At 54.5% G+C, this 16,523-nt stretch overlaps 4 protein-coding genes across 4 annotated transcripts; 1 reads left to right on the forward strand and 3 right to left on the reverse strand.

The window, feature by feature from the left end:
- Positions 1-931: 931 nt before the first annotated feature.
- Positions 932-6,666, forward strand: MONBRDRAFT_33140 (uncharacterized protein; the record flags this gene model as incomplete). The annotated part of the gene is made up of 12 exons (XM_001747269.1): positions 932-1,010; positions 1,103-1,219; positions 1,394-1,539; positions 1,676-1,747; positions 1,867-2,112; positions 2,285-2,759; positions 2,888-3,002; positions 3,078-3,263; positions 3,398-3,582; positions 3,740-4,539; positions 4,683-6,173; positions 6,352-6,666. The coding sequence occupies 12 exons, from the start codon at positions 932-934 to the stop codon at positions 6,484-6,486; spliced, it is 4,047 nt and encodes a 1,348-aa protein (XP_001747321.1). The 3' UTR covers positions 6,487-6,666.
- Positions 6,667-6,763: 97 nt separating this feature from the next.
- Positions 6,764-9,420, reverse strand: MONBRDRAFT_9640 (uncharacterized protein; the record flags this gene model as incomplete). The annotated part of the gene is made up of 5 exons (XM_001747364.1): positions 6,764-6,868; positions 7,012-7,248; positions 7,354-7,482; positions 7,609-7,730; positions 8,370-9,420. 5 exons carry the CDS (start codon positions 9,418-9,420, stop codon positions 6,764-6,766), a joined length of 1,644 nt encoding a protein of 547 aa, XP_001747416.1.
- A 204-nt stretch (positions 9,421-9,624) lies between these two features.
- Positions 9,625-12,309, reverse strand: MONBRDRAFT_35210 (uncharacterized protein). Its single transcript, XM_001747365.1, has 8 exons — positions 12,199-12,309; positions 11,771-12,038; positions 11,430-11,541; positions 11,240-11,341; positions 10,689-11,048; positions 10,524-10,571; positions 10,327-10,427; positions 9,625-10,213 (listed from the first exon to the last, which is right to left on the reverse strand). Exons 2-8 carry the CDS (start codon positions 11,896-11,898, stop codon positions 10,015-10,017), a joined length of 1,050 nt encoding a protein of 349 aa, XP_001747417.1. The 5' UTR covers positions 11,899-12,038; positions 12,199-12,309; the 3' UTR covers positions 9,625-10,014.
- Positions 12,310-14,990: 2,681 nt separating this feature from the next.
- Positions 14,991-16,489, reverse strand: MONBRDRAFT_37774 (uncharacterized protein; the record flags this gene model as incomplete). Its single annotated transcript, XM_001747366.1, has 4 exons — positions 16,423-16,489; positions 16,179-16,249; positions 15,778-16,017; positions 14,991-15,676 (listed from the first exon to the last, which is right to left on the reverse strand). Exons 3-4 carry the CDS (start codon positions 16,010-16,012, stop codon positions 14,991-14,993), a joined length of 921 nt encoding a protein of 306 aa, XP_001747418.1. The 5' UTR covers positions 16,013-16,017; positions 16,179-16,249; positions 16,423-16,489.
- Positions 16,490-16,523: the final 34 nt, after the last annotated feature.

Genomic DNA, 16,523 nt, shown 5'->3' on the forward strand with positions numbered 1-16,523 from the left:
ACACACACACACACACACACACACACACACACACACACACACACACACACACACACACACACACACACACACACACACACACACATACACATCCGCATATAGCCACATGCTCTGTGTCTCTCGTCACCCGTCTCTTGCCCGCCTTCTTTGCTGGGCTTGGTTGCTCCGCTCATCCTTTTGTGATTTGTCGTGCCAAATGAAAATATCTCATCTCCGCAGGGGCAAACTCTTGATTGCTCAAGCCTTGCTGGAAGCCGGTGCTGATCTATCCTCACCCGTTCACTCCGGTGACTATTGGGTCCCACCACCACCAGCACCGCCCAAGCCGGTGTGTTGGCCTGCTTATCACGGCGACCTGCTTTTCTTTGCTGTTGTCTCAACATGCCTCACTCACTGTCATGCTCGTGCTTTGTTGATGCAACTTAACAGGAGAAAAAGGCCAAAAAGGCCAAGAGCAAGAAGAAAAAGAAATAGAGCCCTAGCTGCCGTTGCACTGCCGTTCCTGAAAGCGCCGTTGTCGTTGGCCAAAAGGCTTGATCGGGTTTCGTTTTTTGCCACCACATCAGTGGCGAAGTGGTTCGATCGGCGGGCGAGTAGCGTTGGTTGAAAGGAGCTTCTGTCCACGTGTGGTGGGTGGCTTGGCCACCCCAGATGAACTGAAGAGCTGGTCTCTCCGTGGACGTGGTTGGTGTCATGTTATATCTTTTTGGGTGTTTCTCTTGATTGTCTCTTAGTTCCAGTGCAGCCAGATTGCGTTTGCCTGGAGGCCGCTGTGGGGTCATTCTGCATAGTTGATGCTTAGATTTGCACACGGCGCCAGCTAGTGTTTGATACGACTCGTGGCAACCCTTCCCTTTTTCTCTTTGCCTGTTTTGGCCCTGACCCCCCGTTAACCCCCCCTGCACATCCTACACACGAAGAGACCCCGATCATGCATCCCTACTCCCAAACACCGCCATCGCAAGTCACCAATAAGCCGGCTTCCTACCACCACCAAAACAAGTTTTCCAGTGTGTGTGTGTGTGTGTGTGTGAAAAAAAAAACTTGAACGTGTGTAAGGAAAATTCTTTTGTTCTTTTTCTTTGTCCTTGTGGTACGAGAGAGAGAGAGAGAGAGAGAGAGAGAGAGAGAGAGAGAGAGAGAGAGAGAGAGAGAGAGAGAGAGAGAGAGAGAGAGAGAAGGAGAGAGAGAGAGAGAGAGAGAAGGAGAGAGACACGAGGTGTATCGTTTCGATCAAATGGCAGCGCGAATGTTGTGTGTGGGGCTTGGTGGCGGGGTCATTGGGCATGGCCAGTGAAATGTGAAGCAAGGGTATAGTGGCGGTCAACTTGATGTCCTACTCGCGTGGTCTGATGCTCGTTCCTGATGGCTGGTACTCTTGGGACTTCGGCAGGGCGCCAGCATTCCAACATGGCGGGCAAGGGAGCCAAGCTGCCAAGCTTCATTGCGAGCCACCTGGCGGGCGCCAGTGTGCCGCCGGGTGCTTCGCGCGAGTTTGTCAACCTGATCAAGGCCATTGGCGAAGCCGGCACCAACCATGTAGGATCATCGCACCGCCTTATCCGCTTGTCTTCAGACAGTCCGTCCGCCCGATGAATGGTGCCAACGCAGCACGCACCGCCGTTTGATCAACAGCTCTCACAGCAACTTGCGGTTTCGATGCAAATCCGTACAGGAGGAAGGCCGCATCATCCAGCGCGAGGTGAAAAACCTCGAGACCAAGCTCCGCGAACCCAACATCTCCAAGGTATGCCTTTTGACTCCTCCGAGGCCTCTGCCCGAGCACATCTCTTCTTCAAATACAGCAACGCTTCTTGCCCCTCACAACCCACTGCTCCGTGCCTTCTCCGTCCTATCCATCTGCAGCGGCAAATGCGCGAGTACTTAATCCGCCTGATGTACTGTGAGATGCTGGGCCATGAAGTGTCTTTCGGCTACATTCACGCCGTCAAGTTTACCCAGCATACCTCCCTCTTGGACAAGCGCGCCGGCTACCTGGCCGTCTCTACCCTCCTTCACAAAGACCACGAGCTCATCCTCTTGTTGGTCAACGCCATTCAACGAGACCTGCAGTCGAGCAACGTTGTGGAAGTCTGCACCGCGCTCACGGCCGTATGTCAAAGCGCTCGTTCTCTTTCTAATCACACTTTCTTGTTTTTCCTCGTGTCCTTTTTCCTTTCCCTCCCGCTTCTCCAGCCTACTGTCCAGAGCCTGGCCTCGTGTTTTTTGTTCTGTGACTGTTGCTCGGATCGCCCTCACCCCTATTTCGGTGGTCCCCTTCTAGGTGTGCCGACTGATTGGCGAGGAAATGATTCCGGCCGTGCTCTCGCATGTTGAAGCCAAGCTTGGCCATCCTCGTGAAATTGTGCGCAAAAAAGCCGTTCTGTGCCTGCACCGCTTCTACCAGCAATCACCACACTCGATCGACCACCTTCGTGATCGCTTGCGCCGAGCCCTCTGCGACCAGGATCCGGGTGTCATGGCAGCGTCGTTGAACCTGTTTTACGACATGTCCATTGTTGATCCGGGCCAGTTCAAGGACTTGACCCCGTCCTTTGTCAGCATTCTGAAACAAATCATCGACCATCGCCTGCCCCGCGAGTTTGATTACCACAAGGTTCCTGCGCCATGGATCCAAATCAAGCTGCTCAAGATCCTCGCCCTCCTTGGCGCCGACGACCAAAGCGTGAGCGAATCAATCTATGAGGTGCTTCGAGACACCATGCGCCGTGCCGACATCCAGTCCACGGTTGCCTACGGTAAGCCACGGCGCATTTTGATCTGCTCTGCTCCCGCCTTGGGCCTCGACGACAAGCTGCGTCTGTCAACCCGATATCAATGCCCGTCCTTGCTCCGAAACTCACCTCGACGCTCTTATACCGCACAGCCATCATGTACGAGTGCGTCTTGACTTGTGCCAAGATCTACCCTAGCACGCAGCTCATTGAAATGGCTGCCGGCAACGTGGGCCGTTTCCTCCGCTCTGGTAACAATAATCTCAAGTGCGTCACAAACTTTCCCTGAGACCCTCCTCCCCGCGCCCGCCACATCGATTTCTGCTCATTTTGTTGCAATAGGTACCTTGGCATCACTGCGTTGGCAGCCATCGTTTCCGTCAACCCCGTGCACGCAGCTGACTACAAAACCCTGGTGATTGACTGCCTGGACGATCCTGATGAGACTCTGAAGAGGAAGACGCTTGACCTTCTTTGCAAGATGACCAACCCAGCCAATGTCAAAGTGATCGTGGAGAAGCTGGTCGGGTGCGTGTGCGCGCCACCCCAAGACTGCACAGCACACCCATCTTTCCGTGGTCCATCCGGCTTTGCCTGCAGAGTTCGACATGTTCCTTGTCCGCCGTACTCATTCGTGGTTGCACCATCCATGTGGTGAATAGGTATCTCAAGTCAACCGTTGACATGTATTTGCGCAAGGACCTGACGCCTCGCATCCTCCAGTTGGCGGATCGTTTTGCCCCTGATCATTTGTGGTATTTGGAAACCATGAACTCACTTTTCCGCACAGCCGGCGATCTCGTCTCGGCCAAAACCGCCAACAATCTCATGCAGCTTATTGCAGAAGGTGAGGCCCGTGTCCGTTTACCCACACACCCTCTCCCCCTCCCCCATACACACCAAAAATGCCGACTTTTCTTGTCATCTTCAAACAACAGCGCACACTTGAAAAAGCCCCGCCCACGTTTTTTTTTTTTTTCCCTTCAACTTTTCTCTACCTACAGGTGATGATGATGATGAGGCCGACGAAGAGTTACGCTCCTATGCGGCCAGTTGCTACATTGACCTGCTCGAGGTGCCAAACCTACCGGATGTCCTCATCCAGACCATGGCGTGGGTGATTGGCGAGTACTCCTACTTGGCCACGGACTACGACCAGGAAGTGGTTCTCGAGCTGATGGGCGAGCTTTTGGATCGCACCTACGCCTCTGACTCGGAGACCAAGGGTTGGATTGTATCCGGCATTGCCAAGCTCATTGCTCAAACAGGCCTCTTCCCGGCCGTCATTCGCAATCGCCTCAATGCCTTGGCCGCCGCCAGCACGTCCTCGGTTGATTTGCAGACGCGCTGCGTTCAAGCCCTGGCCCTCGTTCAGAATGGCGCCCTCATGCAAAGCATCTACCCTACAGATGCCAGTTGCGAAGATCTGGAGGTCGATCCTGAGCTAAACTTTCTCAACGGTTTGGTTCAAATGGCATTGTCCCAAGGTGCTGCGCCGTACAAACCACCCGAGGCCCGGCCAGCGCCTGCACCCGTTCCTGAGCCAGAGACGTCGCGGCTGCAATCTGCGTTCCGTTTTGAGGCCTACGAAACCCCGAGTGAGCCGCCACCACCCTCGCTCACAAACCAAGACGAGGGCCTCTTTGCAGGCATTGGAGCAACCTCGGGCATGGGTGGCGGCAGCTCCACCCACCTGGCTTCAGGTGCCGGCTCCGCTCAGCCCTCGGGCGCCAACTCCCCTGCGACCGCCCGCCGCCTCGATGGCAAGAAGCTCAATCCTGCCAAGCCGGCCAATGAGCTTCAGGTTTGTTCGAGAAAAGCGAACATGTCACGCCATTCCGCTCCGGGGCTTGAACGCCCTGGGTCCGGCCCTGGCTCCCGTGTGCCTGATGCATTTCAAGCCGTGTATCCACCCTTATCAGTCTGTGCCATGTCCTATTCCTATAGGTTTCGGGTGGACCTTGGTCGCGTGGTGGCTTTAAGCTGAAAAAGAAAGCTGCTGAGGAAGAACCTACGCCTGCCGCTGCCGCTGCCGCGCCTGCAGCAGAGTCCAACGCAGGTGAAGCCGACCTGTTGGGTACTGGCAGCGATGCTGGCTTCGGTGCTACCACCACCTCCGAAGAAGCCGCGGCTGCTCCCGCGCCGCGAGAACCAGAACCAGAACCAGAGCCGTACGTGCCGCCGGTCCGCAGTGAGAAGGCCAAACTTGCCGATGAGCTCTTTGCCGTGGGTCAAGAGTCTGCTGGTGGAGCTGGTCGGGCGTCCAAGCGTCAATCACGAGCCCGCAAAGGACGTGCTTACAAGAATAAAACCGGCGGAGATGATCAAGGACCGGATCTGCTGGGTGACAGCAGCGTCGCTCCCCCATCCTCCAGCGCCGACCTTTTGTCCCTGGATTTGGGCATGGGCTCGGGCACGGCTGCTTCTGCTTCATCTTATACAGCTCCTGCTAATACGGGTGGAAGTCTCCTGGATGATTTTGCTGGCCTGGGTCTGAGCTCTAGCACGGATCAGGCAGTACCTCCCCCACCCTCATACGACTATGCGGCAAGCCTTTTGGCGGGTGGTAACACCAGTGGCACAAACAACACCAACGGCCTCGGTGTCGGTGGTGGCACGGATTTTGACCTGTTGTCACCTCCACAGTCTGCCGCTTCGGCGGCCACCTCAGGGGGCATCGACTCGCTGCTTGACTTTGGAGGTCCTTCGACCGGTGGTGGTGATTTGCTCATGCCCACGCAGTCGTCCACGACCACAGCGAGCGATGGTTTGGGCAACACGGCTGCAGCCAGCAGCACCAGCCCGTTCGCTGGCTTGGGCATTGGAGACACGGTCTCAACTGGAACAGGTGGCACTGGTGCGGACATGTCCGTCCCGGCGGAGCTGCAAGGTTTTGCCCACGAAGACCATCCGACACGTTTGAACGGCGATGCAACCGTGGCGGTGTTGGCACGCAAGGTTTGGCGTCCGGACGCGTTGGACGTGGTCCTCTACGTGCAAAACCGCACGGGCACCGCGCTGACTAGCGTGATGACGCGCGTGGATCCATCGGGTGGCTTGCAGCGATGTGATAGCAATGCACATGAGAACCGGTTTTCTAACCGTATTGGAGGCAACGATGTGCAGCGCTACATCCTGAGCTTTAGCACGCCAACCGTGAAGAGTGGCATGGCGCTCAAGGGTCAATGCAGCTATACGGAAGGCGGCAAGACGCACAACGTTCACTTTACTCTTGGCATCAAGGCCAACGATGTGCTGCGTCCGTTGACCATCAGCACGGATCGTTTTGGTCAGCTGTGGCAAGCCACCTCTTCGCAGCGCGCGCTCAAGCTGCAGTCGCGACAGGTGTCTTCCGTCGCGGCCCTGCAGCAGGTGTGCGAAGCTTCCCATTTTCACTGCGTCCAGGTGATCGGCACTGAAGTCATCTTTGCGGCCCAGGTAAGCGCGCCCCACATTTGATTACGATTGTCCATGTATGGGTTTGTTTGTGTCTTTGACGCTTGTGTTTAGGGGAGAGGCCGGAAATGTGTTAGCGCTCTTTTTTTTTTTCCTTGTGTGTTTGTTTGTTTGAAACAAATACACATCTCACGACGTTTCCTCCATCGGGCGGTCACAGGTACTCAACCACGAACAGCAGCCATGCCTATTGCACACCAAGCTCAACGCACCAGTTATCGAGGTGCAGGTGCACGCGCACGCTACGCCATACGCCGAAAGCGTGCTCAAGCTGTTGGAAGACAATTTGTCGTAAACCTTGACAACCCGCCAAGTGCCACTGCATGGTTATAAAGAATTTTCTCTTGCAAAGTGCTGCTCTTGAAACCATTCAATTGGCTGAACGATGCCTTCTGAATGTTTTGAGAGCAAAAGCCTCGCATTGTCTCCTCTTCTCTTCCGTTCGCAGGACATACCCCCAATTGAGTAGTGGCGGACAAAACCCAAATTTGTGTTTACGGCTATTTCCTTCTCTCTTTGAAAGAGTTGAGCGTTTGGTCCATCGATTGATTGATTTGTTCAGATGAAATGTCCTACAGGGCCGGCTTGTTGGACTCGGTGTTGAAGAAGCGCCGGATCACTACCACCTGCAAGGCACCCACGGCGACGACGACCGCAATCTCGAGCGAAGAAAACATCTGTGTGACCCCAGGAGGATCAGAATATGATGGAAAACCCGTGAAAGGATATTGAGCCGCTCAAACAGTGTCCCACCTCCAAGCAAAATAGCAAAAGCATGCTTTCTCGAGCTAGCGCACTGTACGCCTCTCGGGTCACGTACCATGACTTGTTGGTCCTTGAACTCGGCAGTCTCGATTTGACGATGGTAGCGGGTACCAATGTGCGAGGCGAGGCGCTGGCAGGTTTGGAGGTGGCGATGTACACGCTTGGCACTCTCTTCCATCTCGTGCATGGAGGCGTCGGCGCTTGGCAATGAGTCGTCGTTGTCATAATCGACAAACAGCGAGAAATAGATGGCCTTTTGCGTCATGGTAGAGAAGCGGTTGCTGAAGCAAAACTGCCGAAATGTGAAATGCCCCGCGATGGTGAGTGCACAATCTGGGACCTGGGCCTGGGGCTTGGAGTCGTGAACACGAGGCTAGATCCAGGAACCCAATCTTACCTTCCAAGTACCAGCGGCAGGGATATTTGATTCGTGACCACCCTCACGCTTACGCACGCCGCGCTCCATCAGCTGTCCGTTGGGTGCCGTCACGGAGAAGTCAACATCGCGATTGCCGCCAGATGTTACCTATGGATGTGCCCACCGAAAATACCAGCTTGATTCCGGGGTTCTCAGCAGCGGATATACCAGGATTGTTGCGCAGGCATTTGCCGAGTGTTCGCGTCAACAAAGCGGGCCTCGATCCGTTCGTACCTGAAAATCCATGTCGAGCAGCTTGGGCTTGAGACTAGCATCAACGTCTTCAAAATAGCACTGCTCCTCACCAGCATCAAGAACGACGGTAAAGGAGCTGCCCAAGGCATGGCTCACGGCCACTAGCCCCAACACAAGCAGCGCCATCCGGCACCAGGCGCGACCCGATGCCATGCTTGCCATGCTTGCCAATGCTGACACCCTCACAGCGAAGCTTCAAAAGAGAAATCCGCACGCAGCGATTCTCGTCACCAATTGGCGCACGAGGCAATTAAACCGGCCGCCTGATATCCAGCACGATCGATCCGGTCCTTGTACCACCCTTGGCGCGATCTGTATCTGCACGGGGCTGCACCGCCACTGCCACTGCCACTGCGTGCGCGTACACACACTCTCTCACACACACACACACACCAGAGAGAGAGAACAAGAAAAAATAAAAGAGATCCAGGGAACAAGACTCGGCTACCAAATGTCAATGCGCGGATGTGTGTGTGTGAAATTGTCAGAAGAATCTCTCTCTCTCTCTCTCTCTCTCTCTCTCTCGATGCGGAGCGGCGGCGGATCTGGCGCGGCGTGGAATGATACGAGGTCTGTCGATCAATTGGCTCTTCATAAGAACAAGACGGTTATGATTCTAGGATGTGAAAGGGTTGGATGCATGTGCTTGTTGATGGCCGACCATCTCGGAAGGGCGATGAGGGCATACAGGGGCTAGCCGGCTTGGGCCAGGTTGACTCGCGGTGGAAAGACGACTGCACTTGTATGGCGAGGTCCACGGAGGACAAGCGGGCCATCACGCCAAGCTGAGCCGTTGAAAATTTCCACGTTGTAAACTGATTCAATGGCGGCTCCGCCGATCGCGAACAGCTCGCCTTCGTAGACCACACAGCTCAAGGCTCGACGAGGCTGGGAGAGGGCAGGTGCCTCGGCCCAGTCGACACCATCAAACGTCCAGACGCCGCTGAACACCGTGTTATTGGTACCACCGACAACATAGAGCAGCCCTTGAAAAACAGACAGCCCAAATGCACGAACTGCTTGTGGCATTTCACGGTCCACAAGGGACCATGCCTCGCCATCAAAGGTCTCGAGGTGGGACACAAAATGGGTGTCGTTGGAGCCTCCCACCACGTAGAGGCGGTCCTGAAAGACAACAGCGCCAAAGGAATGGCGAGCAATGATCATGGGCGGACCTTCCGCCCATGAAGAGCCTTTGAAGACCTCGACCGAGCTGAGTGCATGCATGTTGTCATATCCACCCAAGGCATAAAGTCGGCCTCGAAACGTGACGGCTTCCAGCTGAGCACGGGCGATGTTGAGCGAGGGCCCCTCGTACCAAGCAAAGCGATTGAATACATCAACCCGTGATTGCGCCTGGGGCGAGCCCCCCAAGTAGTATAAATACTCCCCGTACACAGCAGCAGCTGCGGCGGCACGGGGCGTTGGCAGCGAGGGGCCCATTGTCCAGTTGTAGCCATCAAACAGTTGAACATCAGACGTCACGTTGTTTTCAACAACGCCTCCAATCAGGTAAATTTGTGGCTTGATCAGCTGTGGAAAGGCAGCATCCAGCAAAGCCCGTTGTGATGCCACGACGGCCTGAAGGTGGGCAAGCTGATCAAAGACCGCGTCCAGGTCGTGCCCATTGACGTAAACCCGGGTCTGTTCACCACGCACGGTGGAGCTGTTGAGATGCAAATGACCTGCCTGATCTACAAACACGAAAGCCTGCTCGTCCGCTTCACCTCGGCTTGGATGCCCTCCCAACAGCACCACCACCAGGCCCACGACAGCGAGCCATTGGGCCATGTTTGCCCCTCTCCTGATTCAACGTTCAGAAAAAAAAAAAAAAAAAAAAATTACATCAGATGTATGATGACTTTGAAATTAAAAAATTTTCACGTTAGCAGGTTGATGGTTGTCTGGGCATGCCGCGCCAGCAGGCTGTTAATGATCGTTACTGTTTCAATGGCGTGCGTGATTAATTCGCAGAGGGAGGTCCGTGACAAACGGCATGGTCTCCGATGAATTGGCAAGGTACGCGATAAACACGGGCACACAAAACAAAGGTCGTAGTCGCCCCATTGGAAACCAACAGATCAAGTTGATAAACACACATCCTACAAGTGCACACACGAGCAAACAATTGCCTGCCACAAAAACACAGCAAAGAAAGAGGCAAGTCACCATGGCTGTGTAGATGGTGGAAACAAGAAGGGACGAAAGCAGAGCTGAAACTTGGCTTTTTTTTGGCGTGCAGCTGGGCATGCTTGGGACACGGCACAAATTGATTGCTCATTGAATCACATGAGAGCGATACAGCTGTGTACCATGCATTAAAGCCAGTCTTTGCTGGTCGTTTCCGGCAAGACATGCAAATGGAGCCCAGTTGTTCATGGTCCTTTACAAGGATGCAGTGCCGGCCTGGGCGGCGGCATGAACCTTGGCAAAGAAGGGGTGTGCCATGGCTTCACGAGCCGTGAGGCGCTCCTGGTGGTCGTAACGCAACAATTTGTCCAACAAATCGACGGCCTCGGGTGTGGCCAGATGATGGTTTTCAGAGTTGATGAAGCGGTTCCAGTTCTTGGGCTGCTGTCGGACACTATGGAAAAAGCACGGCAAGAGCAGGGCCGTGAGTTGAGGGAGAAAGAAAACAAGCAAGCGGTATGCCTCGGGCATGACCAAGAGTCCTGGATACATGAGGGATCAACTCACCTGGCCAAGAGGCTCTCGTAGTGGGGGTCAAGGTTGATTGAATACTTGGTCAAGTACTTGTGCAAGTCATCCGTACCCAGCACCTTGGCAATCTTCACCAGCTGCGCTCGTTTCCCATCACACAACAATACATGAGATGGAGGCGTTGCAAAGGGACGGACGAGGAACGAGAGCACAGCAGCAGCAGCAGGCCCCACCTGGTCATAGTTGTCGTGGCCATGGAAAAAGGGCTCCTTCTTGAAAATCTGTACGTGAGGGCAAATTGCTTATCGTGAGAAGCCATGGGCAAAGGGCAAAGCACCACGCTGTCGCCTCAAGATTGTCTCAAGACGATCATACAGGCATGCTCGCAGGCCACGTACGATGCTGGCCAGCATGCAACCGAACGACCAGAGGTCGAGGGAGTAGTCATACTCCTCGTGGTCCACCAAAAGTTCAGGACCCTTGAAGTAGCGTGAGGCGACGCGAACGTTGTACTCGCGGTTGGGGTGGTAAAACTCGGCCAGGCCCCAATCAATGAGGCGGAGCTCGCGCTTCTCGTGGTCGATCATGACGTTGTGGGGCTTCACATCACGGTGCACAATGCCGCGCGAGTGGCAATAGTCCAGGGCCTTGAGCAGCTCGTAGAGGTAGTATTCAATCTCATCCAGCGTCAAGCGTGGGTACAACACCTTAAAATCAGTGTTGTTGACATACTCAAACACCAAAGCGGGCGTTTTGGACTGTCAAGGGAAGATAAATGAGCATGAGTCAGCATGAATGAGGATTGAAGAGAAGGAAAGAAAGAAGATGGAATGGCAAAACACCGAGGCAGAAACTGAAGGAAAATGGAGAAGATGATCGATGCGACATGATGCCCTTGGGGGAGAAACCTGATCTACGGTCGAGTCTAATCGAGCGTGCACGCCCTCACCTGAGGATCCCGAACAACATCGAGAAGCTGGACAATGTTGATGCCGCCATTGAGGTTTTGCAAAACCTTGATCTCACGTTTAATTTTTTTCTTCTTGACAGGCTATCCAAACACGATACGTATACCATGGCATAAGATCTGCTGTTGCTTGTTGCATCGGAATGAGTGTTGTTCCACAAGACGGACCAACCTTGAGAATCTTGATGACCACACGGGTATTGGTGCGAATGTCAATGCCGGCAAAGACCTCGCTGTACTTGCCACGACCGAGTTTGCAAGTAATCTGGTAGTTGTCTTGCTTGCTGTCAGTTATTCAAGTACGACAAGAGATGCAATCAAAGCAGCACCAAAAAAAAAAAAATAAGTTTGAATCCTGGTTCGCTCGTGGGTATCAATCTGCACCCTGCTTGACTCGTCTTCGCCCCGTGCGGATGAAGGCCACAAATGTGACTCGCAACCAGTCACAGAAGAATGAAAAATCAAGTCAAGAAGAACTGGAAGGTCAGGCCAACGAAAGAAGCGGAGACGAACCCCCACTCAACGACGAGCGACTCGTAGTCCCAGTATTCCTTTGGCTTGTGTGTGTTGACGTCAGTGTAGACGCGCGCCACACTGTTGCTGGGCTCACGGCGACGACGGCCGCGCACAGCCACCGACATGATGCTGATGAAGTATCAAGAGGTAACTTCGAGAATGTGGCGTGGGGCTATTCAAAGCGCCACAACCAATCGACAAGAGCACCGTCACCTGCACCGGGTTTCTGCAACCCCGCTGCTGTTGGTGACCCGCCCCTGCTGGCCTGCACTCCCACGCCCAGCGGAACGAGACCACAAGCAAATCAGAAACCAGGAAAAAAAAAAAAAAAAAAAAAAAAAAAAGAGCGCGCTTGCGATACCCTCCCGCCCCAGCCGCCATCCAGCAGGCACCGAGCGTTTCTGCAGAACATGACATGAACTCACCGGCACTGCCTTCTCGAGCGCTGCCCTTGTCTTCAAGGGAAGAAGCGTTGTCGAGTCCAGGAACGACGACAGCGACAGGAACGACAGCAGCAGCAGCAGCAGCAGAGCAGCAGCAGCAAAAAGAGAGAACGGACGTTGGTTGGTGTCAGAGACTGAGAGAGACGAGCGTGTGGGAGACAAGAGCCAGAGACAGAGAGACAAGCGAGACAAAGCAAGGTGTGGATCAAAGGGCTACACACAAGGCTTTCAGAGAGATGGTGACCGTCATGAGAGAGTCAGAGAGGGTGTGTGAGCGTGAGAAAAGATGACGTCTGTGCGTTTGCAGTAAGAGGGGCAACCGCATGCTGGTGTTGTGTGTGTGTGTGTTTGTGTGTGCTTGTCTTATCTGGTTAGGCAGTTTGCGAAATCTTGTAAAGCTAAAGCATCAAAAATTCTGTTTGTTTGATTTATGGTCCGTCAAAATAAACAAGAGGCGAAGCTGGGGCTTTGCATGCTGACAACGAGCGTCACGGGGCTGCGTCTCGGTAGGGACTGAGCCGAGCGTGCGACAGGGCGCGAAAGGGAAGAGGTGTGTCGTGGCGACGTGTGGCAAGCAGCCAGAGGGCAAGGTATTGAGTTGATCATGGCCCAGGAAGGGCTCGACGTGGAGAAATGATGTGCAAAGTTGGGATCGTTTTTTTCAACGTTCAATTTTCGAAAGGCAGCACGCTCATTTGCCTCAGCTCACGCCAGCATCAAAGCAGACGTGCAACCGAGTACGCCTGGCATTAAGGTGACGCAACTGGCATTGCGATGGAACAAGAACCGGGGCGACGGGTCCCTGCAGCTACTCGAATCAAAGCGCACATGCTAGAGCTAAAAAAAAAAAGGTCGGGTTCTGTGCCCACATGGCCACCATCACCACATCACGACGGTGAAAAGTGGCGCGTAATTTTGGGGACTTCATCTGGTACAAACTCAGTTGGCGGCAGCAGCGCTGCAGCGACGCGTCGGCCCTCCTGGGCCAAAAAATTAAAGGTGGCGCAGGCTCGGCGCTGCAGAAGCAAATGGTGCGCCCGTGGCACATGGACAGCCCCAAGCGTGCGGCGGGGTAGCAGTATCGGATGAGTCAACGTACCCCAGTGATTGAACTGAACCTAACGACAGCCTGTCGGTGGGTGCACGTACCGTGTTTTGCACCTCCACGACGATGCCGGCCTGGCGGAGTGCATCCCGTACCTCGGGTGTGATCAACTCGGTTTTGTCCCCGGTTCCAATCACCAGAATGTCTGATGGCCATGCAGCCCACGGGCGCGTATGCAAGCAACGGTCACATCCACAACAAGATTAGAGACACGTCATCAATACAAAGTGATACAACAATGTGACAAGTGGGCATGCAGCCCATGACGCAGCTGACCCTCCTGCGATGTTGCCCCAACTCAACCATACTGGCAGGTCACGTACCGGGAGCTGGTTGGTAAAGGCGAAAGACGGCCAAGCTATCTGGAGTAACATCGCGCATATCACGCACCTTGATCCGATTGAGCACACCAGGGTGAGGAAGAGCTGACCAAGGTCCAGACCGAGGGGTGGACAGCAGACTACGGGTGGCTTCAAAGACGCCAATGTTCTTTTCTTACCCCCCAAAGGAGATGCACATGAGGCAGCACAATCAAGGGCCCCCGATAATTGTGACCGTTGACAGTAAAGCCCTGCTTGCCAAACCTCTGGATCAAATTGAGTGGGCCTTTATATTCCAGACCGAGGCAACGACATGCGTGAGAACGCCCAGGTGATATATCATCACAGCGCTCGAAAGAAGGTTTATTCTGCCGCATAGGTTACCAGCCATACCTTCAGCGCCCTGCAAGATATTGGCGTCCATGTCCACGCCGAGGCGCGGCGCCGTGTGCAAAGCAGCTGGTCGCGTCGGCCCCCGCCTCAGGCACTGAACCGCTGGCCGCACGGCGGCCCATGTGCGCATTGCTCGCCACATACTGACAAGTCGCACGCGAGGCGCCCCACCGCCTGCCGCTCTGTTCCACAGCTATGTGCTGTAGCCTCAGCCCCGTATATCCGGTAACACTAGAGGCGGTGGCGCGCTGTTGTCACAACCCAAAGACCAAGCACAAGACCTAGTCGCGCCTTGAGCTGGAGCGGAACGGCACAAGAAAAAAAAAAATTCCAAAGGGTCGCAAGAAATGATCGTGAGATGCTGACAAATGACAAATGAATAAGAAAGAAAGAGCATGAGCGTGTGTGTGAGAGAGGGAGAGGATCACGTTAGGCAAGCGAGTGTGTGTGTGGGAGAAAGAGGGAGAGCAGAAGTGTTGAGAAGAGAAGAGATGTGAGATCGGAACCGTCGAGATGGCATGGTGCCAGGGAGAATTTGTGGGTCGATTCGGTTGATGATATAGACTCCTTGGAACACTTTACCCCGGGTCGGTGACGGTGCAGGGGGACATGGAGAGCAAGAAGAAAACGTACAAAACAGCAGGATAAAGGCACAGTAACAAGCAGGTGTAAGAGAGAAGCGCAGATGGAAACTGGAAACGGCAGTCACACAAAGAGGAAAGAAGGGGGGTAGAGGAAAAACAAAAGGGAAAATGAAAACGAAAGGCAAGGCCCGAGAAAAGAAAAGAGCGAGACGATAAACGAACAAGGGACCGCAAAAGCCAGAAAAGGGTCTTCAAAGCCACGCGCCTGGCCAGCCATCCAACTCGAGGAGGGAGGCACTACAAGGCGAACAGAAGTGGGGCAGAAGGTGCGAGAGAGCGCGGTACGGTAGGCTGTGCAGCAAGGGTGGCAATCTATTGCTCGGCCTTGCGGCGGCGACGAGCCGCCACGCCGGTCTCGTTCGCGTGGACGTTGTTGTTGAGTGCAAACTCGGCCGCGACCGTACCAGTCTGCTTGACCGAAGACTTGCCAGCAGCGGCCTTGGCGGCTGCACCACCCTTTTTAAAGTTTTTGTTGTAAAACTGAGTAAAGAGAGCCACCATGGTGATGTGGTAGCCAAACTGCAACCAGGCCAGATATGGTGGATAGATGGTGTCTAAGCCAGAGAAGACGAGGACGACCGCATGCATCAGACAGGAATAAAACTGGCAAATCTGCCAGGTGGTGATGTACTTCTTCAGGGGGTTGTTGATGCCAAAGGAGGTGACAAAATAGTGGGAGTACATGATGACGTGGGTCATCGAGTTGATCATGGCGCCAAAGATGGCCGTGCCGCTGCCGTAACCCAGGTACAGAAGGAGACCCCAGATGGGGCCAATGGTGGCGTGGTGATACACGTGCAAAAAGGAAAACTGAGCGTCCTTCTTGCGGAGAACAATGAAGAGCGTATCAAAAAAGTCCAAGAACTTGGACAGGTAGTGAATCAGCACAAAGTACTCAGCCCGGCGATCAAAGGCCAGGTTCAGACCAAAGACGTTGGGCAGACTGAACAAGCCAAAGACGTTGATCATGTCGGCCTTGAAAAGCTCCTGCACCAGGCCTGAGCAAGCAGATGAGGGTTTGTCCGGGCCCGCGTGCATTTGACGAAAGTCGAGCCCCACGAAGCTTCCGGTGACGAGAGGCGAGCTGTTGGGTGCGTACCGTAGGTCATGTAGCCACACACGGCGACCTGAACCAAGTTGTAGACACGCATGAGGCCCTTGAGATCCATGGGCTTTTGATTGCGCATGGTCTTGTGCAGCAGGAGGGCCGCGATCACGTAGAGGGCACCCGAGGCCACCAAAACGGCGGGCTCGACGAGGGGCCCGTAAACGGCCGCATCGGCCGTCTCCGTCAGCACCATTTGCTTCATGGCGTCTACTTGCGCGGCGTCCATGACTACTGCTCGGCACACATGCAGCAATGCAGCGGCAATGAGGACAACAGCAACCTCCTCGGGCGGTCTCCGATAGCCAAGGTGCAAAAATCACGTGCCCAACCCTTCGCAACAAGGACCCTTTCCTCGCGCGACAACTTGGCTTGACCCGGCTTGGCCTACTCACCGATGCACAGAGGTGCAGATTGAACCCTAAACGCAAGTCGTTCCTTTCAGATGCTCCAAGGGCGCTCAGCTCTACGGGCATCAAAGACGCATAGCTGGGATGAGCCTTGCAGGACTATCATGGTAGGCACGACGTTCAAACGGCAAAGACGGAAAAGGGCAGCCATGCGATCTACGGGCAGCAAGTCCTGCACTGCAGCATAGCGCCTTGTTTCATACACCAACGCAGGCCACATGCACCACACCTTGATTCACACACAGGAGCCAGAAATCGCGCACCCGATGCGACCCGACCCCAGCGCTCTCGACGACGACAGACAAAGTGTGTGTGAGGAGAGAGAGACAC

Source organism: Monosiga brevicollis, genomic scaffold, assembly GCF_000002865.3.
Source record: "Monosiga brevicollis MX1 MONBRscaffold_16 genomic scaffold, whole genome shotgun sequence".
Classification (NCBI taxonomy): Eukaryota; class Choanoflagellata; order Craspedida; family Salpingoecidae; genus Monosiga; species Monosiga brevicollis.

Coding starts and splice junctions, on each gene's coding strand:
- MONBRDRAFT_35210 (XM_001747365.1), bottom strand. CDS start 11,898: ATGTCGGTGGCTGTGCGCGGCCGTCGTCGCCGTGAGCCCAGCAACAGT. Junction 11,342..11,429: donor TGGTCATCAAGATTCTCAAG/GTTGGTCCGTCT, acceptor GTGTTTGGATAG/CCTGTCAAGAAGAAAAAAAT. Junction 11,049..11,239: donor ATGTTGTTCGGGATCCTCAG/GTGAGGGCGTGC, acceptor TTCCCTTGACAG/TCCAAAACGCCCGCTTTGGT.